This window comes from Orcinus orca, chromosome 11, assembly GCF_937001465.1.
Source record: "Orcinus orca chromosome 11, mOrcOrc1.1, whole genome shotgun sequence".
Lineage (NCBI taxonomy): Eukaryota > Metazoa > Chordata > Mammalia > Artiodactyla > Delphinidae > Orcinus > Orcinus orca.
This window is the reverse complement of record NC_064569.1, coordinates 91,592,267-91,618,005: the sequence shown is the minus strand read 5'-3', so window position 1 is coordinate 91,618,005 and position 25,739 is coordinate 91,592,267. Positions and strand designations below refer to the sequence as shown.

The 25,739-nt window shown below is 51.1% G+C and overlaps 1 protein-coding gene across 2 annotated transcripts; it reads left to right on the top strand.

The window, feature by feature from the left end:
* Nucleotides 1–11,410: 11,410 nt before the first annotated feature.
* On the top strand, nucleotides 11,411–21,779 carry TXN2 (thioredoxin 2). Of its 2 annotated transcripts, none has more exons than XM_004279431.4 (4): nucleotides 11,411–11,564; nucleotides 12,044–12,306; nucleotides 14,143–14,266; nucleotides 21,150–21,779. In XM_004279431.4, exons 2-4 carry the CDS (start codon nucleotides 12,044–12,046, stop codon nucleotides 21,261–21,263), a joined length of 501 nt encoding a protein of 166 aa, XP_004279479.1. In that variant the 5' UTR covers nucleotides 11,411–11,564; the 3' UTR covers nucleotides 21,264–21,779. The 2 variants fall into 2 exon arrangements, with proteins under 2 accessions (XP_004279479.1, XP_033260864.1); XM_033404973.2 differs by having other exon boundaries at nucleotides 11,498–11,518.
* The last annotated feature ends 3,960 nt before the right edge of the window (nucleotides 21,780–25,739 follow it).

Below are 25,739 nucleotides of genomic sequence, written 5' to 3'. Positions count from 1 at the left end.
TTCACTGCAAACACTTATATTTTTAAATACGGTAAAAATGCTGACTGGGGAAAGATTTTTGTTAGGCTGTAGGCTTTAAAAAAGCATTGAAGTCAATCCGGCATCCCAGACGGAATGTAAATCTGCTACAAAGTGAAGTTGATGGACAAATATAAGAGGTGCTTTTGCCCAAGTATTTAATCCAAGGACATCATAAAACCGATCCATCAACCCTGAAATAAAAAATAGCATGCAACAGATGTATTTAAGCAGGGAAGAAAGGACCAACAGACTGTCTCACTCCTCTCTCAATTCTGCATGAATAAGACGGATTTGCCCGCCCTTCTGGAGAAAGCCTCAAGCTGAGAGGCCAACTACAAAATCTTTCAAAAGTCTGTCACCTGCTTTTTCATTCTTTTTGAGATATTCCATCTCAGACCAGTCTCTCAAGGCATTCCCAATCATGAAAATTAATTGGATGCAAAGAGTCCCACCAACAGAAAAAAAAAAAAATGGTAATGCAGTATCAAAATATTCAGTGTGTTATAATCCACCACTGTAGTCTAGAAATAAAGCAACTACAAAAATGTATGAGATGAGCCCCTTAACACCAGCCATGTTTAAGTTTTAAATAAGTCAGTCTATCAGGAGAAGAGGTGCCCAGCAGCCTCCGCTGTGAGACACTGTGGTAGAATAAAGATGACCCAAAATTCTACAAAACTCCTATCAAGATATGAGGTCTGGGGGACTGGCAGTCCATTGGTTAGAACTTGGCGCTTTCACTGCTGCACCCCAGTTCAATCCCTGGTCGGGGAAGTAAGACCCCACAAGACATGCAATGCGGCCAAAAAAAAAAGAAAAAAGTGAGGTCTGCGTCACCTCCCCTTGAATTAGCGTGGCCTCTGGGACTGCTTTGAGCAAAAGAACATGGTGGAAGTGATGTCACACCAGTTTCTGCGTACAGAACAGTAACAGTAAAGCGTCTGTGCTGGGCATCTGGAGGCTAAAATGGAGAATAAGAGAATCAGAATCTCTTTCCTCCTGGAGCTTCCAGTCCAGTAGAGAAGATAGACATTAGACAAGCAATAAGTCCTCAGGACATAGAAAGGAGAAGTGTTGAGGGATCATATCCTGGTCCACTCCCCTTTATTGATTTATAATAAAAAATATATATATATTGGTCTTCATCCCTGTTTCTAGCACAGAGTACCCAAAACCCTGGGAATTTCCTAAGAGAGAAGAGTGATAAAGGTGTCTGTATTAAGAACAACAACAAAAAAAGCCAATTTCTTTTCCTCCTGTGTGTCTTCTTTACTACTCACACCGAACCCTTCACCCCACCAAGCAATCCTCCACGACCCCAGGTGGTGTCCTACAATTTAACCCAATTCTGACACTATCTGCCTGGAGACGGCGTCAGATCCCACCGGTTGCGGGCTCAGTCCCGCAAGACTGCTCCCGCCCCACCTTAGAGGCCAAGCACAAGGCCAGGCTATCACCTGTGCTTCTGACCAATTGGCTGTCAATCAGAGTCCCCAGGACTTCTCCTCAGATTTGATTAATTTGCTAGAGTGGCTCACAGATCTCAGGAAAACTGTTACTTACACTTACCAGGTTTTTTTTTGTTCGTTTGTTTTTTAATTTATTTTTGCTGTGTTGGGTCTTGGTTTCTGTGCGAGGGCTTTCTCTAGTTGTGGCAAGCGGGGGCCCCTCTTCATCGCGGTGCGTGGGCCTCTCACTATCGCGGCCTCTCTTGTTGTGGAGCACAGGCTCCAGACGCGCAGGCTCAGTACCTGTGGCTCACGGTCCCAGTTGCTCCACGGCATGTGGGATCCTCCCAGACCAGCGCTCAAACCTGTGTCCCCTGTATTAGCAGGCAGACTCTCCCAACCACTGCGCCACCAGGGAAGCCCCATTTACCGGTTTTTAAAGGATGTGATAAAGGATACAGATGAACAGCCAGATGGAGAGAAACAAAGGACAAGGTATGTGGGGAAGGTGTGGAGCTTCCATGCTCTCTCTGAGCACCCCAATCTCCCAGCATTTCCACGCATTCACCAACCTGGAAGACGAACACATAGATGAATTCACTTGTATTTTCTTGTTTATATATGCACAAGGCATAGCTATTAAATTTTACTAAATAAATTTAAAAAGCTCTTTCAATAAGCATAAAATAAAAATTGTGATAAAAAAATTGTGTCATAGTGTAATCATTGACAGTTTTTGTTATCCTAAGTTCCATCAGAAAAACAGAAGCCACACAACATATTTCAAACGAGGAAATTTAACGTAAAGAATTTGTTATACAGGTATTGGAGGACTTAAAAGGCACAGGGGATGCTGAGAGAACTCAGAGATAATAAATGCAAAATCCAGCAGCACCCCTAGGATGGTGCGGAATGTTGAGAGTGGCTGGGACGCAGACTTTGCAGAGGAGGCATTGCTTTGCTGGTGCTGGTACCTCTTGAGAGGTATGATGAATCTGGTTCTGGAGGGTGGAATCAACAGCTGCTGCCCGGTTGAGGAGCCCTTGCTTCTGGACAGTCGTAAGAACAAATAGGAAGCAAATAGGAAGGAGCAAGGCCCTTCTCCTTCCTCCTGCCTACTGGTCTCCTTCGAATGGCCCTTATTGGCAGAACCTAGCCAGCAGGCAGAGGCCAAGTGCAGTTCACAGATTTCTAGCCCTGTTATCGTAAAGCGGAATATAGAAGAGTGGACCTGGGGCTGAGAAACAAGAGCTCAATAACTAGCACAGCAGTGTTTTTATTTCTTAGTGACACGTAAAATAACAGTGCAACTTGTATTTGATGGTCTTGTAGGTTCTGTGAAATAAGACAGTTAAGCTATTAATATGGCTGCTGTGACAATGCCCAAAGTACTAGTGACCTGTACGAGATATGCTTAGTCCTCTCCCATGGACCAGTCTGGGCACGAGCGGTCTGGGGCGGGTATGCGGCTCCACAGGGTCAGGGACTCAAACTTCTACCTTATTCCTCTGCCATTTTCAACTCCGTGATCCAAAATAGTTACTCCAGTTCCAGCCAACACATCTACATTCCAGCTAGAGGGAAAGGGATGGTATTCTCCAACCTTTTAAGGCAGAGGCAGGCAAACTACCACCCAGGGACCAAATTTTAAAGCAGCTATTATAAATATACAAAAGGGCATAAAGGAGGATATGCACATAATGAATAAATGAATAGAAAATCTCAATAGAGAAATAGAAACTATTAAAAAGAACCAAATGGAAATTCTAGAACTGAAAAAGTGCAATATCTGAAATTAAAAGTTCACTAAATGGGAAAAAAAGTTCACTAGGTGGGTTTAACAGCATATTGGAGATGACACAGGAAGGTATCAATGAATTTCAAGAGAGCTCAGTAGAAAGCATTCAATCTGAAGAACACAGAATAAAAGAATTGGAAAATCAAAGAGCCTAAGTGATCTATGAGACAATATGAAGAGCTCTAATATATGTGTAATTGGAGTTTCAAAAGAAGAGATAAGAGTAATGCAACAGGAAAAAAATTTTTGAATTTTCCCAAATGTGGTCAAAGACATAAATTTAGAGTCCAGAATCTCAGTGATCCCCAAGCAAGATAAACACAAAGAGAATCACACCCTAGCACATCACATAAAATCTGAAAACCAAAGATAGGGAAAAAAAAAATCTTGAAAGTAACTTAGAGAAAAACAACACTTTGCACACATGTAACGACAAAACAGATAACTGCATACATCTCATTGGAAACAATGGAAACCAGAAGACAGTGAAAGGATGCCTTTAAATTGCTAACACAAATGGAAAAAAAAAAAACCCTATCACTCATAATGCCATATCTAATTAATTATTCTTTAAGAATTAAAGCAAATAAAGACATTTTTAGATCAACTAAAATGCAGAGAACTGATTTCCAGCATATATAAACTATAACAAAGGCTAAAATAAGTTATTCAGGCTGAAAGGAAATGATATCAGATGAAAACCTGGGTCTCTTCAAGAACTGAAGAGCACCGGAAAGGGCAAATATATGGGTAAATATTAAAGATTGTATTTTCATCATAATTTCTTTAAAATATATATATGACAGTTTAAAGCAAAAACATCAATATTATATTATAGGGTTCTTAGCCTGTAGATGTAGCACATATGAGAAAACAGCATAAAAGACAGGAAAGGATGGTAAATGGGCCAATCTAGTTGCAAGGTTCTTACATTATTTTATGTGTACAATATTAACTATGGAAAATTAAGGATGTACACTATAATCCCTAGAGTAGCTGCTAAATATAATGCGAAGAGGTACAGCTAAAAAAACCAATGGATAAGTTAAAATGGAATTCTAAAAATACATATTCAATTAACGCAAACAAACTGTGGAAAGGAAGACCAGAAGAACAAAAGACACACAGAACAAACAGAAAACGCAAATACTTGAAAACTAATAGTTGACCTAAATCAAAACATATCAATCATTATGTTAATTGTAAGCAAACTAAACATTCCATTTAAAAGGTGGAGATTGTCAAGATGTGTAAAAACGCCAGACCCAACTATATGCTGTCTATAAGAGATGCACTTATATATATAATCACAGGTAGGCTGACAGTAAAAAGACTGAAAAAGATATATCAGACAAACAGCAATCACAAGAAAGTTGGAATGGTTCTATAAATAGCAGATAAAGTAAACTTCAAGACAAAGAGTATTGCCAGAGTTAAAGAGAGACATTTCAAGATGAAAACACGGTCAATACATTAGGAAGATAAACAATCATGAAGGTGTAGGCGCCTAATAACAAAGCTTCAAAATAGATGAAGCAAAAATGGACAGACTTAAAAGGAAAGTTAAAAGCAGACAGACTTAAAGGGAGAAATAAATTCACAATCATACTGGATTTTAACAACCCTCTCTCAACAACCGATAGGATAGCTAGACTGAAAAATCAGTAAAGACACAGAGAATCGAAACAACATCTGTCAACCCCCTTGACCTCACTGACATTTAGAGAACATGCCACAGAGCAACTGTAGAATAGCTATTCTTTTCAAGTGCCCATGGTACATTCACAGACACACCACAGGGCGGGCCATAGAGCAAGCCTCCATACATTTCAAGACTGAAATCTAAGAGCGCTTACGATGAGCTCTTTACTTGCACTACCCCATTCAATTCTTCACAATAACCCTAGGATATTGGTAAGTATTATTGTAAGTCCAATCATACATAAAGAAGCAAAGGCTCAGGAAACGAAGTCACTTTTATTCACTGGACTTCACTGTAACTTTTGGCAGTGACACTTTCACCAACTAAAGACAAATACACTTAACATCAGACCACCACATCCTTGTAGGTCAGTGGGAAAAACTTAGGACCTGTGGTCAAATGATCTGAGATGGGCCTGCCCTTGCCTCTAACTAGCTATGTGCCCTTGGTAAGTCACTTTTCTAAAACTTGATTTGCACATTTATAAACGACATCTGAGGTACATCCTGCAAGCCCCATTTTACAGATGAGAAAACCAAGCCTTCGATGGGTTACATCATACTGCATGTGAGTGGCGGAGCCAAGATTCCGATCCAGGTCCATCTGACTCCAAAGCCCATGTGTTCACCAATCTGGGCTCCACCAATCTAATGCCAACACACCTGAGACATGTCTTCCCAGCACAAGTCTGAGATTTGCACCACCAGGTGAAGCCTATAATAAGACCAAATATTTACAGGGAATTCCCTGGCGGTCCAGTGGTTAGGACTCGGCATTCTCTGCCTGGACTGCCTGGGGTCCAGGTTTGATCCCTGGTCGGAGAACTAAGATCCCGCAGGCCGCGTGATGTGGCCAAAAAAAAAAAAAAAAAAGACCAAATATTTACATTAAAGGGTAACCTTTTCAAAGAGTATTTACACGTTAATTTTTATTTAAAGATAATATGAAAGACATAGAGCTAAGTTGTTAAGCATACATACACCTCCTGGGGCCAGTCTGCCTGGGTGAGTCTCGGCCCTGCCACCTGCTTGATTCATGATCTAGGGTAAGTTATTTATCCTTTCATGACCTCAGTTTCTCTCAGGTAAAATGTAAAATGCAAGTGTAACAGTATTTTGCTGTAAAATGTGACTAATGACAGTATTTTGCTTACTGTGAGGATACGATGAGTTGAAATGTGAAAAGTGCTAGAACATTCGGGAGGCATGTGTTCAGGACCACAGCTGTGCTGGCCGTGATTTCATTATTACGAAAGTTCTTAATCCTTCTGCAGAGTAAGCACTGTTGGAGCCTCATACAGCTAAGGAACAATGCAAGAAGGGTGGACAGATGTGCTCAAGGGCACTCAGTGGGTTAGGGGCAGAGCTAGTGAGGAAGTATATAGTTCCAGTTCTGGACCAGGGCTCATTTTTCTACCCCATATCTGCCCCTATTCAAGGATGGGAGCAGGAGAGCTCCGAAGGGTGAGGGAGGCAAAGGCATTTGGCCAAGAGGAAAGGTCCTTCTGTGGGTACCTCCGCCAGCCTCTCGCAGCTGCGAGGCTTTGCCCAGCAGAATCTGAGCCACCAGGACCCAACCAGGTGGGAACACGTGAGGAGCCTCACCCCAACAGGGGGCGGGACCCGGAATGAGCCCCGGTGCCCTGGTGCCCCGGCCCGCATGTGTCTACTGAGAGCACTGGCGGGGGCCAGGGAGATGACAGCATATGCCCCCCTACATCACAGCCATGACAGTCGGATCTACCGTCCCAGGAGGGAGCAGCTGCCAATCTAGGAGTCGAGGGTCACGTCACTGTTCCAGTGCCAAGTCTTTATGTTCAGAAAGGGGTGAGGGGACATTGTGTAATTGCTGGAAACACGGCGAACACATTGTGCAATTGCTGGAAACACGGCGGAACATGAAACACAGGAAACCAGCTTCTTGAATTGCACAACGTAAATCATGGTTCCAATTGTCCTGCAACAGTGTTTCAAAACAAACCACAAAAAGCAGCAATTGCTATCAAGATGGGAACTGAAAACAAAGATACTCCGGGACAGCGCTCTCCAACCTTTTTGGCACCAGGGACCGGTTTCGTGGAGGACAGTTTTTCCACGGACGGGGGTGGGGGTGGGGGTGGGGAGAAGGGGGAGATGGGGAGCGGCAGGTGAAACTTTGCTCCTTGCCCGCCGCTCACCTCCTGCTGTGCGGCCCCGTCCCTAACAGGTCCCCTGCTCTAGGGGCATTACCTCTTGAAGAGAAACTCACTGGCAGCTTACACGTGGCCCACCATCTCTCTCTTGTTTTTGTTTTTATTTTTTTATTTATTTTTTTATTTTTTTTGCGGTACGCGGGCCTCTCACTGCTGTGGCCTCTCCCGTTGCAGAGCACAGGCTCTGGACGCGCAGGCTCAGCGGCCATGTCTCACGGGCCCAGCCGCTCCGCGGCATGTGGGATCTTCCTGGACCAGGACACGAACCCTTGTCCCCTGCATCGGCAGGCGGACTCTCAACCACTGCGCCACCAGGGAAGCCCTTGTTTTTGTTTTTTAATGGCCGCCCCACATGGCTTAGTGGGATCTTAGTTTCCTGACCAGGGATCAAACCCGGGCCCTCAGCAGTGAAAGCACAGAGTCTTAACCACTGGACCACCAGGGAATTCTGTGTTGTTGTTGTTGTTTTTTAATTTTTCATGTTTATATTCACTCTCAATTACATTTTTTAAAATAAAATTTTAAATGAATTTACCTACTTTTGGCTGCGTTGGGTCTTCGTTGCTGCACACGGGCTTTCTCTAGTTGCGGAGAGCAGGGGCTAGGGGGCTACTCTCGTTGTGGTGTGCGGGCTTCTCACTGCAGTGGCTTCTCTTGTTGCAGAGCACGGGCTCTAGGCGCACGGGCTCAGTAGTTGTGGCACGTGGGCTCAGTAGTTGTGGCTCACGGGCTCTACAGCGCAGGCTCAGTAGTTGTGGCACACAGGCTTAGTTGCTCCGCAGCATGTGGGTTCTTCCCAGACCAGGGCTCGAAGCCATGTCCCCTGCATTGGCAGGTGGATTCTTAACCACTGCGCCACCAGGGAAGCCCCCCTCTGGGTTTTTTGAAGGTGCCTTCCTCCAGCCGTGAAATCCTCAGACACATGGTCACTGAAATGTACCCATCCCACAGCCCTGTCCCCTGCAGACTTGAGGGAGCTGGGATCCCAGGACTGTGCCCAGCTAGTGGCCTGGCTTGCCCTGGAGGAGGCTGTGAGACCACACTGCCACCATGTGGGCACCTCTGCTTACAGCCACAGCTGAAAATCGCTGCTGCCTGCCCCGCCACCAGCTGCAAGGGTTTGAGCCCCACATTGCCCTCTGGTGGCCTAGATTGGCTGGCTGGCCCTAGAGGTTGGTGGGAAAACGGCAGCAGCCTAGGGTCAAATCAGATCCTTGCTCGGGGATCTAAAGTACAACTTTAAGCTTCCACCTCCTACTATCTGGGTGACCCTGGACAAGCTACTTATCCTCTATGTGTCTCAGTCTCTCTATCCATAAGATGGGGGCTGTAACAGTAACAACCTCACAGCGTTGTAGGATTAAATGAGTTAATATAGCGGGTGTTTGGAACAGTGTCAGATGTCTGGTAACTCTTCAGTAGATCAGTAGCTTTCAAACCCTTTGACCATGATCCACAGTAAGAAATACATTCTTTATCACAACCTAGGACACACAGCTATATATATATACATAACACTAACAAATATTTCACAAAATAATACTTATAACATGCAACATACTCTGACAATTCTGATTATTTTTTTAAAAGCTGATCATAACTCAGTAAATTGATTTCTCAAACCCACTGGTGGCTCACGTCACGCAGGCTGAAAAACACTGCAATAAATAAGTAAGTAAGAGGTAGCAGAAGCTTTACCCTAGCTCAGGCTGCCAGTCCTGGCTTCCTTCCCTCCCCTCGCACCTGTGCCCTGAGCCTGCCTTGTAACTGAGCCGGAGCCAGGCCAGGTCAGCTCTGGCTGGGCAGATGAGCCACCATAGAGCTGAGGAGACCCTCTGCGGCCTACTGTGAGTGCAGCCTTCTCGCAGGTTCTCGCCCTGCAGGTGGGAAAGATATGCCTTCACTCTCACCAGGCACTAACAACATGGCAGGTCCTGTGCTCTATCCTTCCTGCAACCTCACAGCCCTCTATGAGGAAGGCGTCATTCTTCCCATTTCTCAGCTGAGAAGCCTGAGGTCAGCAGAGGTAAAGTGACTATGGACTATGGATAAACAGGACTGGTCCTCCTCTGGAATTTGGAATGTGAATTAATCAGGGAAATCGGCCTTCCAGAAAATGCTGTGAAAATGCTAAACAGGGTTAATCGGAGGCTCTGAAAGAGAAAGCACTGGAGACACAGGAAAACCGAAATGGAAAGAGGCAGGGTGGCAGTGCCCCTGCCACATGGCATCTGGCATTAGCAGGAACAGCTGCACCAAAGGACACTGACCTCAGGAGAGGCAGGGGCACCGGTGTCCCACTGTGGATCACCACTGTTGGCTCCAGTCCTAGGCCGGGGCATTGGCAAAAGGAAGAGGTCAGACAAGGTGGAGGAGACCATGCCTGCCCACGCCCTCCCCTGGTCTCCTGTGATGGATGAGGAACTCTATTTAGCGGAAGGCTGAGCAGGGGATGTGAACCTGTTCCAAGGAGTCCATCACCCCATTCCAGAGGAAGGTCCCTGCACAGCTGTGGCTGTGGCCCTACCTGCCTGGGGAGTGAGGCAGTGAACCTGCCAGTTGGACAGAGGACAAATAACAGCACGATGTGGCCAAGATGAGCTGGAGAAAAACATGGCAATGATTTTGGAAGGGCACAATGGGCCCATGCAATGTGGTGGGGGAAGTAGGATTTGGAGTCAAAGATGTGATTTGGGTCCCTGCTCTTTGTTCACGGAAGAAATAATCACTGAGCACCTATTACGACGCTCCAAGCCCCAAAGTAAGCATTGACGCACTGGTGACAGAGTGGTGAGCATAGCTGCCTCCCAAGTAAGCAATGGAGAGACACAGACCCCCAGGTGCTTATAGTGAGTGAGGAATAAAGAAACTGTAACAATCCAGGGTACTGAGTCTGGTGATTGATAGACACACAGGGGCTGTGGAAGCTCAGTGGACGGAATCTACCCCTGCTCGAGGAGGATCAGGTTTGTGTCTCCAGAGACGATGCCTCATCTGGTACCTGGTAGCATTTTCTCAGATGGACAGTAGAGGGAAAAGCCTTCCAGTTGTAGGGAGTAGCAAGTGCAAAGCGCAGGGATGGGAGAGACATTTAAGTGAACTATGGTTCTGTGATTCCCACTGGCTGGAGTGGAGGTGTGAGATAGGGCTCTGCCAATTTACCTGCCTCATGACCCTGGACAAGTCCTGGAACCTCTCAGACTATAAACTGCTCCCTGGGATATCAAAAGATACTTGGTTTAATTAGCATCTATGGAACATCCTCTGTGAGCCAGGCACTGTATCAGGTTGGTGCTGGGCATATGGAGATGTGTCAAAGCTACAAATCCCTACTCACAGGAAGCACATGGTCTCGTGGAAGAGACAGACACTATGCACTGTGTTACTAAGAACCATGAACAAAGCACCGGAGAGAAGGAGGCAGTTAACGCTGCTCAAAGAAGAGGTGATGAGTAAGTGCTCTACCAAGTGGACAGAGAAAAAAGCATTTCAAATTAAGCAAAGGCAAGGAGGAAGGAAAAGGCATTGATGTATTCATAGAACAGGTCAGGAATGGTTGTAAGGTAAGGTACAGGGTGCAGGGGAGACAAGGGGTGACTGTGACACCAGCCTGGGACACACAGGTGCCTGGACCCCTGTTGTCCATGGCAGTGACAATGGGTGGGAAAGCAAGGCCCAGGCCCAAGCAGGTTCACAGGTCACCACACTTTCTGTGGGGTCTCAAAGGCAGGCCCTCCAAGTACTACCACCATCTGGCAACTTGTCCGGGCCCAGTTCCCCAGCACTCCAAAGAGACAAGCTTGAGGAGCCTGGGTGGAGGACAAGCCCAGCCATTTATGTCACGTATTGGGAAACAGAAGCCCCCAGGGGCATGGTGACTTGCCCGAAACCACGAGGTTATACAGTCGCAAGTGACAAACAATGGCCACAAAGCGTCCTCCTGTTGCTCCGAAGCCGCACTGAGACAATGAGACAAAGGGGTGCGATGCTGGCTGACATATACCGCAACAAGAGTTTGCAAACTCCAGAACCAGCCCTCCCTCCCGCCCTTCTTCTCCAACTAGTACCTCCCTGTCGCTCCCTCCTCCTTCACCTCCTCTTCCGGACCCTCCTCTGGGGCCCGCCTGCCTCTTCCGGTCCCTCCCCCTGAGGACCCGCCCCTCTCGCCGGTCCCTTCCCTAAGGGCCCGCCTCTCTTCCGGTCTCTCCGTCCAACAGCCCTTCTCTTCCGATTCCTAACTGAGGCTTCGACCCCGCCTCCCGTCACGTTGCAGAAAGGTTTGCTCTAGGTAGCCTGTGCCCGGAAGTGACGCCTAAGGCCCTCCCCTGAGGAAGTGACAACAGGAGTGCCCTTGACCGGTGGGGAGGGCCGCGCTGTGCATGCCTCCGATCTCGCTGCAGGGAGGTAGGAGGCCCGTGGGGGTGGCGCGAGGTGGTGTCAAGGCGGCTGAGGCACTCTGCTGGCGCGCTCCTGTGCGGGCCGGCGGCCGAGCGGACAGAGACCTTGGGCTGGGGGAACTTGCTATCCGGGGAGCCGGGGTCCCTGGTGGCGTCCAGTTCCTTCCACACACACGTTCCTCCTTTTTTAGTTCCCCCCTCCTACCCCGTGCCTCTTCGTTCCTCCTTGAATTGTTGCGGTTCCTCTTTCCTGATCCTTTGACAGCCACCCCCTTTGTCCTAAATTTCCCATTAAAACACTTTGAAAAAAAGTAATCGATAGAGTAAGGACTTCTCAGACCGCCGTGGGTTCCAACGTTGATTCTCATTTAATAATTGGGTTATTTTGGACATGTCACGATTTACCTGAGCCTCGGAGTTTCCCGTATACCTCTCTTTTAATGGTGTATTGACTGCCCCTACTCTTCCTGCCTCTTCCCCTCACAGATGGCTCAGCGGCTTCTCCTGAGGAGGTTCCTGGCCTCCGTCATCTGCAGGGAGCCCTCTCAGAGTCGGTGGGCACCCCGTGCGTCCAGGGCCCTGCAGACCCCACAGCGCAGTCCCAGTAACCTGACAGTAACACCCAGCCAAGCCCGGTCAATACACACCACCAGAGTCTGTACAACGACCTTTAACATCCAGGATGGACCAGACTTTCAAGACCGAGTTGTCAACAGTGAGACACCAGTGGTTGTGGATTTCCATGCACAGTGAGTCCTGGGAGTTGGCAGAAGACTGGGGTATCACTCGTTCAGGTGTTTGTTTATTGAGAGCCTGCTGTGTCTCAGTGCTACATTTGATTCTTCTCATACGTAGACTCATTCCAAAGATTGATGAGACCCAATCCCTTCTCTCAAAGATTAAGTATAGTTTGGCAGGAGACAAACTAGTAAACAATCTTCAGAACTCACTGTGATCGGTGCTGCGAAACGCTTATGTTGTGTATCTCACTGCCCGAATGGGCCCGGTCATCTTCAGCTTGGACCAAAGCAGGAAAAATATGACTCCAGCATCATCTGACTTGTGGTGTATACCAGTTCCTGGCCCGTTAGAGAGTTGATTTTGTTTTAACATCTTGCCACCTAACCTGGGAAGGGCTGGCAAAAAGTTATCAGTGCCACCGCAGTGGTGCCCAGGCATGCAGGGGATAGGCAGGAGTTTCTTTCCAGTGCTGTGTGAGTTTGTTTTAGGGATATTTAAATGTCTGTGGCCTTCTGATTGTTGGCCTGGCCTTCTTCATTTCCGGACCTTTGAGGCCTGGCTAGACGCCTGACTCCAAAACTACTGGACAAACCCCTCAGAATGGGGCATCCTGAAAGAAGCCAGAGTTAGAAGTTGGAAGGCCTTTTGCGCAAACCAAACCACTGACCGATTCTTTTGCTTTCTTTCCCATTCTTTCTCTGACTCACTGTGTTGCCTTGGGCGGGCCATGTGGTGTCCTTCTGCCTCCCTCTCTTCACTTTGATAGGAGATAAGGTCTTGCAGACTGGGTTTTTAGGTGTTGTGAGTTCATTAAAATCTCTGAATGCAAAGGGTTTAAAGGCTGAGAATAAAATAGGAGTCACCAGTCGGGGGTTCGTGAAAGGCAGAGGCTGTCCTGCCCTCCTGGTCTGATGAGCATACCGGAGAAGGCTTCTAAAATGGATGAAAAGTGGGGTGATGCCTTATCTTCTTCCCCATAAAGGAGGCAGGGGGTGAGTTTGTTCATTCAGTGCCAGGCACTGTCCTTAGTGGCACGTACTTAGAGATGACAGTCTAGGCTTACCATCTAGAGGGGAACACCTGTGTTAGTGCAGTGACGGCAGTTGACAGAGGGCCTGGGGGATCACAGGGTAACCTGGGGCTAAAAGAAGACACTTGGAACACAACCTTGGATGCAGTCCCAGACCTTGCACAAGTCTCGTAACTTGTTTGGGCCTCAGTTTCTCAGGAAGACGTTTTCTTTTCCTTTGCAGGGTTGACGGTTCTGTGTAGTAGAAGCTGAGAAGGTCCTGGCACAGTGGCTGGCAGTCGTAGATACTCCCTAGCTACCGGTTTCAGTTCCCTTAGTTCCGAGTCCGTGAGGTATTTGAAGTAACTCTGCAGCTTACAAAGCATGTTTATCCACATTGTCTTAATTGATTTCTCATCATAGCTTCTGGATCCAGAGTCTCGCTTTCAAATGAGGAAACTGAAGCTTCAGAACAATCAGCTGGTTGGCAGGAGCCTGTCTTTGAGCCTAAACCTTTTAACTTCAAATCCCGTGTTCATCTATATGACAGTGTATTTCTTTTAGATATAGTGAAATACGTGAAATGACCTTTCTAAGAGTCTTAGGATGAGGCCCGTGTTTTAGAAATCCAGGACCTGTAAAAATTTCCCAATTGCAGAGTCTCCTGGAGTTACCTGGCATGTCAGCATTACAGGTTAATATCCAAACACTGTAAGCAGAGGTGATGAGGCCAGACAGTCCCTCGGAAAGATGTGGGTCAAGGGAAGGTCCTGGGAAACCATAGACTGATTGGCGAGCGCTTTTGTGACGGGTTGCTTCTCCTTCCCCTTCCGAGGTGGTGTGGTCCCTGCAAGATCCTGGGGCCAAGGTTAGAGAAGGTGGTGGCCAAGCAGCATGGAAAGGTGGTGATGGCCAAGGTGGATATTGACGACCACACAGACCTCGCCATAGAGTATGAGGTATGTTTCGGCAGGGAATGGCCACAGGGCAACTGGTGTGGGGATGCTTGGGGCCACAGGGTAGCTGGAGACGTCTTGGGGGCCACCAGGAAGCCAGTAAGGGGGTGTCTTGATTCTTTCTAGAGATCTCAGGGGTTCAGAGCACTTCAGATGTGACTCCCTTGGTCCTCTGAGCCTCCTGTCTCTCTTCACCACCTTTAGGCAGTGGGATGTGTGACCCCAAACACCAGGTTTTTCTCGGAATCTTGGGAAGTTGATGCCCTCCCTCATTAATGGATTCATCCATCCATCTGTGAGCCCTACGGCGTGCCAGGCGTACATGATTCTGGCGCAACTAAGATGAGCTCCTTGTCCCCGGGGTTGGGGTGGGGGAGTAAAGGGGATGGGGAATGTGTCACGGTAGAGGGACCCTCTGAGCAGAGCCATGAAGGATGGGAGAAGAAGGCAGGGCCGAGAGCACAGCGAACACAGAGACGTGAGCTGTTCTGTGCCTGACTGGTTCGTGCGTTCCTTCAGCAGACACTGTGTTCAGAGTCCCTTCAAGGCCAGGGCTGTTACTTCGTGGTGAGGATGTGGCAGTGAACAGAGCTGACAGAATCCCTGCCTGTGTGGAGCCTACGTGCTGGTATTTTAGGTTGGGCATCCACAAGCTTGTTCTCTGAAGGACGAGGTGTACGTGTTTGAGGCTTTGCAGGGCATTGGTCTCCGTTGCAATACTCACCTGTCTTGTAGCACGAGAGCAGCCATAGAAAGTATCTACACAAATGGGCGTGGCCGCGTGCGGGTAAAACTTCATTTACGAAAACAGGCAGCGGGCAGCAGGTCTGGCTCGTGGGCCACCGTTCGCTGATCCCTGCTTTAGATAATAAGTGCCGTGGAGAAAAAGAAATCAGGAGGGGGGGTGGGAGTGCCGGGCACAGGGCCGGGGAGGGTTTCCTTTTTTAAAGGGCGGGCTCGGGAAGGCCTCGCTGAGAAGCTGACAGCTGAGCAAAGACCTGGAGGGAGTAAGGGCCAAACCAGGCCGCTCTTCGGAAGCGCGATCCAGTGGAGCAGACATCCTTTGCAAAGGCCCTGAGGTCAGGGTCTCACACGTGTGCGCACAGAACATCAGGGCCTGTGTGCCTGGAGCAGGGCTTGCCAGAGGAAGAGGGGCAGGAGATGCGTGGGATGCGGAGCGTCCTCTGGGCCTCGGAGGCCACTTTGTAGTTGGAGAAAGGGGAGCGGTCCCTTGTGGCTGGATGGCCACGGTGAAGGGCCGAGCAAGCGGTGAGAGGACAGCCAGCTGGGAAGGCCGACTGCCGCCCAATTGGAAGGGGCCTGGATGGCATTATTCCGGAGCCAGGGTTGCCCCTGGTGGCCTGTGGGCCACATCTGGCTCACTAGCTTGATTGGTCTGGCCCTCAAAGTGTTTTTGTTTTTTTTTTTAAATGCTGAATCAGATGCTGTTATTTAAAACTCAGAAGATTTTTCGGGAACATCCTGATTTCTGGTTCTCTTGAAACATCTAGATCTGGCCAGAGTGAACTACATCCCTCCCTGGTAATAAGTGATGGAAAGAGGTGGCATCTCTCTTTTCTCAGAGTTTGGAAGTCCAGGTTTGACTCTCTAGACCAGGCAAAGTAGAGATGCCCATCCTCCAGCCAGTCCCTGTGGCAGGAGAGGGGTGGGGGTGGGGGTGAGAATAGGCTGGCTGCCCACGGAGCTGGGGCTGGGGTGGTCACTCAAAGGAAAAGCTGGCTGCGCTGACCGGAGGCAAAGGAAAAAGATGCTGGGCAGGCAGAGCCACAGATGACGACTGCAGGTGGTTGGGGGGGTATCACCAAAGTAAGACCATCCATGGCACTGGGTGACCGGGGGCCGCTTACAAGGGCTCGAGGGAAGCAGTGAATTGTACTTTTTTTGTTTTTGTTTTCAAAAGCTCTCCCACTGATTGCCCAGTCCAGGGGGTACTTGTCTGACCATTTAGGGGCCCCTAGCTTTTCACTGCTTGCCCCTCCCTCCCCCAGAGACCCACGGCAGCTGTGGGAGTGAGGGTGTGGTCTTCTGGTGTGAGCTTAGGGCTGGAGCTTCTGGGCACCCCAGGGTGATGGGCAGGCTCCAGGCTCCCTCCCTCCTGAGCTTCAGCTTCAGGCAGTGGAACTTAGGCCAACACATCCTGAGCCCCGACCGTGCCTCAGCAACTGGAGTAGCTGTAAGGATACAAAAAAGAAGAACCCAGTTCCTCCAGCTGTGGCCACACGGGTGGCGAGAATCCCCAAGACCACCCCACCTGCATTCCAGGGAGCCTGCATTCCAGGTGATGTACGGCCGGGCCCTGAAGCCCTGTGGTTACGCCTGGGAAGTGTGTGGTGGGGGAGAGGTCCTCTTGTAGGGTCTTCTCCCTCCGTCCACTGTCCACATAGTACGGCGTCATATAGAAATTCCTCAAGGCTGCTGGGCCCACGTCCCCTGGACCCGGCCTCCTGGTTTTGCCAGGTCCTGGGCTGATGTCATTGCAGGGTTTAGGAAGCTCCAGTGGGGATTCTTCCTGACCCCTTCCCGACCCCTTTCCTTCCTTCCTTCCTTCCTTCCTTCACACCTGTTGTTTTGAAGAGAGTCTGAGGAAGAAGTTTCAGCTAAGAGGTCCATAGTGCCTCCTGGGACAGCTTCCTCCGAAGCCTGAAGGCCTTTTCCGAATGGTGGGTGGACTTGGAGAGACTGCTTTAAGTTATTCAGGGAATATAATTCTTCCCAAGCTCTCCTGCCACCCCCAAGCCCAGCACACACCCTCTTCCCCTCCCTCCACACTCTATGCTTCAGTCAACTGTCCACCCTAGAATTTCACCATCTCCCAAAGGAAAGGGAAGGGAAAGTGGCCCGGGGCCTTGGGGTGCCCCCTCCCACTCTGCACCGCTTGGCTTGGCGGAGTGAAGAGCTCTCTGCTCCCCGTCGCCTCAGGTCCTCTGCTGGGTGCCCCCCAGTCGTTCAGACCCTGGGGAGAGAGCGGATCGGGCTGCGGACCTTCATGCTTTCTTCTGGGGCTTCTGCTGCTCGCCTCACACTTGGAGTTTCATCCTTTTATTTCTCATCTTACAGAGAATGCCCTTTAAACAACATTATAAAAACAACCAAGTAGCAATAATCTTAGCATAGAAACAAACCACTGTCAATATTTGGGGTACCTCATTTGAATTTTTTATTTGAATTTTTAATGGTCCACATATCCTCATAGACAGTTCATTGAATAGTATTTCAGTATTATTGAAATAACGCATAGCTGGAATGCACAGTACTTCCGTTATTACCATATTCCCTTATTTTGAAAGTTTTCTAAATCAGCACTTTCAAACATGAGTATGACCTGGGATATTGTTAAAAAGCAGATTATGATACAGTGGGTCCGAGAAGGGTCCAAGATTCTGCATTTCTAACAAGCTTCCAGGTGATGCCACTGCTGGGAGTCCAGGACCCAACATCGAGGAGCAAAAGCCCTGAAGCTCTGGGCCGGCCTTCTAGGGGAGGTGCCGTCAGCGAGTGGGTTTGGACAAGTGGATGATGACACGTATCCACCGTTACCGTCTCACACAGAAGAGTTTCACCGTCCTAAAATCCTCTCTGATTGACCTTTTCCTCCCCTCTCCGCCTGAACTCCTGGCAGCCACTGATCTTCTTACTATCTCCGTAGTTTTGCCTTTTCCAGGATGTTATATAGTTGAATTCGATTCTTTCAGTAATAGTTTTTCCAAGAACCCTCCTGTGTCCAAAAGCTTCTACAAAGCATTTGGCCTTTCTCATTTGAAGCATGAGATCCTTTTAATGCTTCCCCACACATCCCTCCCTGCCCTGCTGGGACTCAATGTTTTTATCTCCAATCCCTTGCTCTTGGGCCGAGGTATAACGCAGTTTGATGTCACGACAGCAACGTCACACAGATCTTGTTTCAAATTCCAGCCCTATCGCTTAGTCACTCAGCTTTTGAGCCTCAGTCTTCTCATCTGTAAAATGAGCCCACGTTGAGGCAGGAGTTGATGAGCCAGCACACACAAATGGTCCGGGTTGTCCCTGACACGTAAAAAGCACCAGTATGTGGCTGCCGGGGTGACAGTGACCTTTTCCTTTGTGTTCTGCAATTGTCTGAGGAGGAGGTCACCAGTCTCCTGTGACAACGAGCACTGTGCCTGTCCGCCTGTCCCTCGGGAGGTCCTTTGCATTTCACAAATGGAGGAAATTGGGGTGAGACGGGAGAAGACCAGGCAGGGACACCAAGCTCAGTGGCAATGTGGGCTGGGGGGCTGCAGGTTGGTGGGAAGACACACACGCACACCCCTACGCCTCCTGAGTTCCCGGGGCCTTCAGCCAAGCATGGAAGCCTCCAGGTGGCTTCACGAGCAGGAGCTTAGCGCATCTTAGCGCATCTTTTCATCTCTTCTCCGGCCTCTTGGTTCCCTCAGTGGCACCAGAATTGAGAGGGGAGCTGAATTCTCGCTCCACCGCGATCCCCTTACACTTACATTGCCTTTCCAGAAGAATGTGCCGGGGACCTGTGCACTTCCATTTAAGGCAGTCTTTACAGGCACCAGCCCTTCCAGATTTGTGAACCAGACTCAGGGTCAGCAAAGCCACATCCTCCTTGGGGGTAAGGGAAGTCCAGTCACAGCCCAGGTATCCCTGAAGTGTCCTAGAAAATCCAGCTTCTCGCAGGCCCATGACTCTGTGTGTGTGTGTGTGTGTGTGTGTGTGTGTGTGTGTGTGTGTGTGTGTCTGTCTGTCTGTCTGTCTGTCTGTCTGTATATCTAGGCTCAAACCTCAAAGACTCCCTTGATCAGTAATGACTAGATTTTGGTTGTCATGAAAATACAGTTGCAGTGTGTCTGCTGTACACCCAACTACAGCATGGTCTGTGCGTGTGTAAGCACACGTGTGAGTTTACACAAATGCGATTGTAAAGGGAATCATCTAGAATTCTGGAGAAGAACTGAGTCTACTCCAAGCCACCTCAGTGAGCACAGCGTCCTGCTCAGAGGGAGGACGGTAAAAACAATTAGACCACTGCTCAGACATCGAGATACAGTTTTACCTCAGTTAAAGAAGCACAGGACAGCATGGGATCCAGCGTGGGCGAAGTGGAGCAGTTCGTGCCTGAGCCTTGGGCCTCAGTTCAGAGCTGCCGGATGTGAGGCCGCTGCCTCCACAGACCAGTAGAGGGCGCAGGAGACTGCATGTGCGGGCCCGGGGGCACCTCCAGGGACTGCATCCTGGAAGGACCCCTTCTGGGCCCGCAGACGGGGCAGCCATGTGCTCAGCCTTGCACTTCGTGCTATCACACGTGCCAGGGGCGCGAAGGACGGAGCCAGTGGTGGCGCCATGAGCAGGGGCACGTGTGGTGGTCAGCCCACCACCAGGTGGGTCTGCCTGCACATTGCCTCTGGGAAGCATGTCAGCTGCCAACAGCAGCCCCAGGGCAGCCTTGAGGGCACCTAAAGGCACTAACAGGGACAGGGACTCTTGTCATCTTACCTGTTGTGTTTGTCCCCAAAGCCCGTTAGAAGAGAGGCGCACAGCCTGCCACATACTGAGACTGGGCCGGTCAGGCCCGCGCTTCTGTTTTGTAACTGACATATGCACAGTCAGAACGTTCCAAATCTTAGGCCTGGCTTCCCAGGGTGACTCATGGGCAGGACAGCACTCAGGACACCTGAAGAACTGGTACGTTTGTAGAAATAGCTACAAATGTAACTGTAAATGTAACTACTTTGTAGTTACAAAGTAACTACAAGTTACTTTGTAGTTAACTTGTGTGTTAGAAAAGTCTGTGTTTATTTTGTTCTGTTTATATAGTTTTTTCAAATGCCATCAATGCCAGGTGGGGAGCCCAGGCAGCAGAATGCACGATGCCAGAGCAGGTCTTGGGCCTCATTTACATACCACGTGATCTGTACAGGTCCCCTGGGGGAGCTTGAGAAAATGCTTCACAGACCAAGAATGTCCAACCCCCCTAATAAATAAATTTAGGTTCACAAGGCTGAGCCCCTCCTCCCACACTGCCCAGTGAGTCATTGAATTTCTGGAGCCTGTTAACCATCGTGGCGTGGAGCTGAAAGAGGTTGCGCGGGGCCCTGGGTTTTCCTTTTGTGACGTGCCCTCTGTGGCCTTCATTTGTTGAGTGCCCACTGTGTGCCGGGCACCGTGCCGAGTGCAGGGCGCTGTGCTGAGACTTTGCAGAGATGAGCCCGTTCAGCCCCTGTGCCCGCTAATATAAGCCCCAGGAGTATCTCCATTTGCTGATGAGAACACTGACACTTCGAGTGATGAAATGGCTCGCCCAGAACGGCCTGAGATTGGCTCAGCCGGCCCCAGAGCGTGAGTTCCTGACTACGCAGCTTTATATCCAAATCTTTAATCCCTGTCCTAGACCTGCACCATAGAAACTCATCCTCATTTCACAGAAGAGGGCGCCAAGGCTCTGAAGTTGGCGTGACCCGGCCAAGGCGCCCAGCTAATGAGTGGCAAGGCCAGGATTCCGATTCTCCTGGTCCCCGTATGCCAGGCCGCCCCTCGGGGCGGTTCTCTTAGCCCCTCAGCTCCTCCCTGCCCACAGCTCTGGCCTGCAGCTGCACGGGTTATTTTAATCTCTCCTGTCATTCCAGCCAAACCACTGGGACAGTGAGTCAGGCACACAGTTGGGGGAGGAAGGGTACTGCTGGGAGCCCGCAGTGGAAAAGTTTCTCCAGGAGCGGACCTGCAGGCCCTGCCGTACCCCTGCGCAAAGGGAAGGGGCCCCACCCGTGGCTTTGGGCAGTCACTGCCCTGCATGAACCACCAGCCCTCTCCCCACAGCTTGGGAATAACGGTCAAGAGGAGCTCACCTCTGAGTGACTTGGCCTCCTTTGTCCCCTCCACCTAGGTGTCAGCTGTGCCCACCGTGCTGGCCATCAAGAATGGGGACGTGGTGGACAAGTTTGTGGGCATCAAGGATGAGGACCAGCTGGAGGCCTTCCTGAAGAAGCTGATTGGCTGACAAGCAGGGAAGCGTCCTGACTGCCCCTCCCGCCTGGGCCCCGTGTTCCCGTGGGGACCCCGATAGCACTCACAGCCCTTCTGTGCTGGCCCTTCCCGCCTCCTCCCTCTGTCTGGCCCCCGTGGGCCCGTGCTTTGGAGACCAGGCCTCCAAACACAGGAGCCTCAAGTGCTCCCAACCCGGCTGACCGCCAGGGTGGCTGCCCAAGGAGCAGTGCCGCCGCCGAGCTGGGACAGACGTCTCCCCACCCATTCTCTGTCTGCTCCCTCTAGGGCTGGTCGCCACGCTTCCAGGTTGCAGGGACAGAGTCCCGGGGCCAGCCTGCAGTAACGGCTTGGTCTCCCTGCTCCCTTCTGATCTGAACCCCGGTGCCTGGCTCATCTGCCTCCTGCATTTTTCTTTCCTGCTGCTGTTTTGTAAAAAGAAGAAGAAGGAAAAAAGAAACCCAAACAAGTGAGAGTAATATACATAATTCCCTCATTTTTTTGTAGGTCTGTAATAAAGAACTTTATGTGGTCCCGTCTACCTCCCGCTGTGAAGAACAGACCCTGGGCCCTGCACTAGCTTACCGTGTCCACCCCCCACCCCCACCCCCCAAAGAGCCACCTCCCTCTTTCCTCCCAGGCGCCGGGGCAGCGGACGTGTGTTGGGCTGGGGGCATCCTGCAAACCCTCCTTTACCATCATCTGGCCCTTCGGTTCTCCGAGCAGGAGACTTCACGGAAAGAACTGGACCAATAAAACTAGGGTTTGCACTGTCGACGGCTTCCATTCTGTCTGGGCCCTGGGAGCACCGTGACCCCTTCCCAGGCTCTGCCCCTGTTTTCTCCTCTGACTCCCACAACCCTCTTGCCCTCGACCAGCCCCTCCTGTGACTAATACCGGTTTCAGTGGTGGCCACTGTTCTGAAGACGCCTTTACATACAAGTAAGGCAGAGGGGTGTCTGTTGTCCCCATTATGCAGATGAGGACACAGAGGCTGTCAGGGTACAGAGCCCAGGTTTCTACCCAGAGCTGGTTGCCTCTGTAGCCTGAGCTCTTATAACTGATCCTCGGGGGGCCTCTTCTGCTGACAGGCCCACACTCCTGCAGAAGCCTGGCCTGCCCCACTCCCCACCCCAGCCCATTGGGAGGTGGGCTGTCCTTCCTGTGTGTGTGCGCACAGGAACTCCGAGGCCTCAGGGCCAGGCTCTCTGCCCCTTCTTGTTCCCAGCCCTGCCTTGGCCCTTGGAGGAGGGTGTCAGGCACACCAGGCTTACCAGCTGGGAAAGCCCACCCCTCTTCTTCCTCATGTGGCCAAGCTGCCCTTTGGCTCACTTGCCCAGCTCAGATGCCCGCTCACTGGGTGCCAGGCGGCAGGGGTATCCCGGCACCCTTCCCTTTGGCCCTGGGGTGCTGTGTGCACTCTTCTCAGTGTCCTTGGTGTCCCTATTGGAACTGCCTGTGTTACCGCAGGGTCTTTGAGGGGGCGGCCCCAGGACTGCCTTGGGAAGGCTGCTGTGACTGGCGCCAGAGGGCGGAGTTGGCTCAGAAGCAGGGCCTGTGGCCTCTGGAAGGCCGCAGGCCTGGGCTCTGTCACAGGCATGTGGAAGGGAAGTAAACCAGCAGCTGGCATTCGTGGAGAAAGGCCAAGAGCCGTGTGTAGGATGAATAAGAACAGCCAGTACGTAGAGGGTACTTCCTGGGTGCCAGGCTCTGTTCTAAGCACCGCCCCCCCCGGCAGCCCCACAAGGCAAGCACTGATCATCGCTCCTGTTCACACACGACACCCACTCAGGGAGGGTGGGGACGTTGTCCAAGACAGGAAGTCCACAGGCACCTGGGCTGGCCCTGCGCCTGCACCTCCCCCGCCGCCTTACGGAAGGTAGCGTGTGATCCTAATCTCACCGCGGGCTGACAAGGCAGGCAGCTTCAGCTCATGTTAGAGAAAAGGCACTGATGCAGAGTTGGGTAGCTCAGAGACGCCCAGCGGGTAAGGGTTGGGACGAGAATTCAGAGCCGGGCCGCCTGACTCCCGAGCCCGGCCGTTCCCGCTGTCCTCTGCCGCTCCTTCACAGCTGCCCACTGCCAAGCGCTTTGCATACACGCTGCCTCCTTTAGTTCCTCTCTTCTCTTGCGAGGCAAGAATTATTTCCACGTTACAAGTGAAGGCACCGGTTCCAGGAACTTGACTTGCCCAAGGTCACGTCTGAAACGTGCCAATGCCGGATTTGAACCCGGGTGGGGGTCTGGCCCCTGTACCCGCCCCGGGCAGGTGTGGAGAACGGCTGGCAAAGGCCTCTGAGCTGCCCGGAGCGCCCTCTCCTTAAAAGGTGTGCTGCGGGGCGAGGTGCGATGGTGCCGCCTCAGCTGGCTTCTCCGCCTGCGAGGCTGGACGCGGCATGAGTCACTGGCTGTGAGTGCAGGATCCTCAGGGTGATCCCGTCTGACTAATTCCACGGCGCTGATCTCACCAGGACACCGCTGCCTCTGCATCATCGGCCCCACCGTTGCCCTCTGGGTGCCTCGGGCTCCCGGGCCTGTGGAAGAGGGGTTGGCAGTGCAGCTGTGGGGCCTGGCAGCTCTGCTGGGGTCAAGGGGACACCCCCCTCCCCTCTGAAGCACAGATACGTGCAAAGCCCAGGAAAGGGGGCACAGCCACGGGCTCCCCCTCAGCCCCGAGACGTCCTGGGGTGTGGCTTCTGTACACTTATTCTCGTAATACCAAGTCTATCCAGTTGATCCGGAGGCGGGGGAGGGGGGGCAGAGGTGGAAGCTTCAGTTTGTAGAGTTTATGTTCTCTCCTGTGACCCCTACAGCTCCCCTGCCAGGCAGTTCTCCCCATTACACAGATGAGGAAACAGCGCTGAGTGACATCAGCGGAATGGCCGAGACCCTGTTCCGGATGGGAATGCTCACTACCAAAGAGCCTTAGCAGGTCTTAGAAACATTTGGATGGAAGAACGGTGGTCACTACTGTGGGTTCCCTCTACGCCGATGAACATGGGAGGGAAACTGACCACAGCCCCAAGAAGCTCATGCTCTAAGACAACAGAGCAAAGGGCAGCAGGTCACCCTAAACGAATGTCAGAGCACGAGGGGGCCTGGGGTAACTTCTAGACTCTCAGAAGGGCACGGGGAGGCGGAGGCTTGCCCAGGTTGCAGAATGTTTGTGACGAGGACCTGAAGCCGAGTGCCCTGACTTCAGCCAACCCTGAAATGAAGATGAGTCACGGCCTTTTCTTCCCTGGGCTCCAGGAGCGGGAGCGAGGAGGGCAGCCGTGTCTCTGAGAAGGGCAGTCTCCAGGGTCAGGACCTGAGGTCAAGGGCATGTTATTGGGGCCGCGCCAGTGCCCTTCCCAGCACGCCCTGCCTGGGGCTCGGGGCTCGGGGCCAGCTCAGCCCCTACCCCAGCTGTCTGGCGAAGGCTTCTCCGGAAAGTGAAGGTAGTTTGGCCAGGCTGCCGGAAACCCCTAATGTTCAGCCCCTGGGCTGAGAGGGTCCAGAGAACAATGTCGGCGGAGGGCAGGATGCTGCGGACAAGCCGGGCTTCCAGGCATGCTGCCGCAGTTCCTCTCCGCTGCCTGGAACACCGGCTGCAGGCGTGACCCTGAACCCCAGTCCCCAGGCTAGCTTCCATGTCTCTGCCGGAAATCTGGGAGCCTCCCCTCTTCAGCCACCTCCTGACAGCCTTTTGGAAGCTGGGGGCCACCATCAGTCAGTCCACAGTGGTGTAAGTAGGGCCGGAAGCATCATATCTGGGTTCAGACCCTGAACTTGCCACCCACCAGTGGTGGGCATCACCATTCTGAGGCTCAGTTGTCACATCAGCAAAATGGGGATGATGGTGGCTGGCGCTCGCTGAGTGTGTGTCACCTGTGCCATCTCACCGCGCCCTCACAGCCACCCAAGGAGGTAGGGGCTATCATTATCACCATTTTACAGATGAGGAAACTGAGGCCAAGAGGGCTTAAGTAACTCGGCATGAACAGGTGTCAGAGCTCAGACCTGAGCTCAGATGTGTTTGATTCCAAAGTCTCTGTGTTCTTACCCATTAGCTGTACCATCTTGTCTTTGGGGCAAAGTTTTCCACCATTTTGAGCCCCGATTGCACAATCTGCAAAGTGGGGCTAATAACAGTCACCACGGAATGAGGTCATCCTGAGGATTAGACCTGCTGCTATACCCAGCAGGCTCTTGAGAAATGTCCTTTGCTTTGCTTTTCCCCTCCCCCCAGCTTCCCCCAACTCTAAGCTACATCTTAAACAGGAAACACCAGATTTCCCGAGATAAGAACCCCAGCACCTCACAATGGGAGGGGCCGGTCGCGGTGCCAGGCTGTGGGTCTTGTATTTATTTGGCTGTGTCCTGGCTCTGACCCCCACCTCCACCCCCTCCTGCTCTAGAGCTCGGCTCAGTGGTGCCTGTGGCTCCGGCAGCCTGGGGAGCTAGGTGGTGACCTCACCCTTGGAGAATGCCCACTGGAATTCACCCTGAG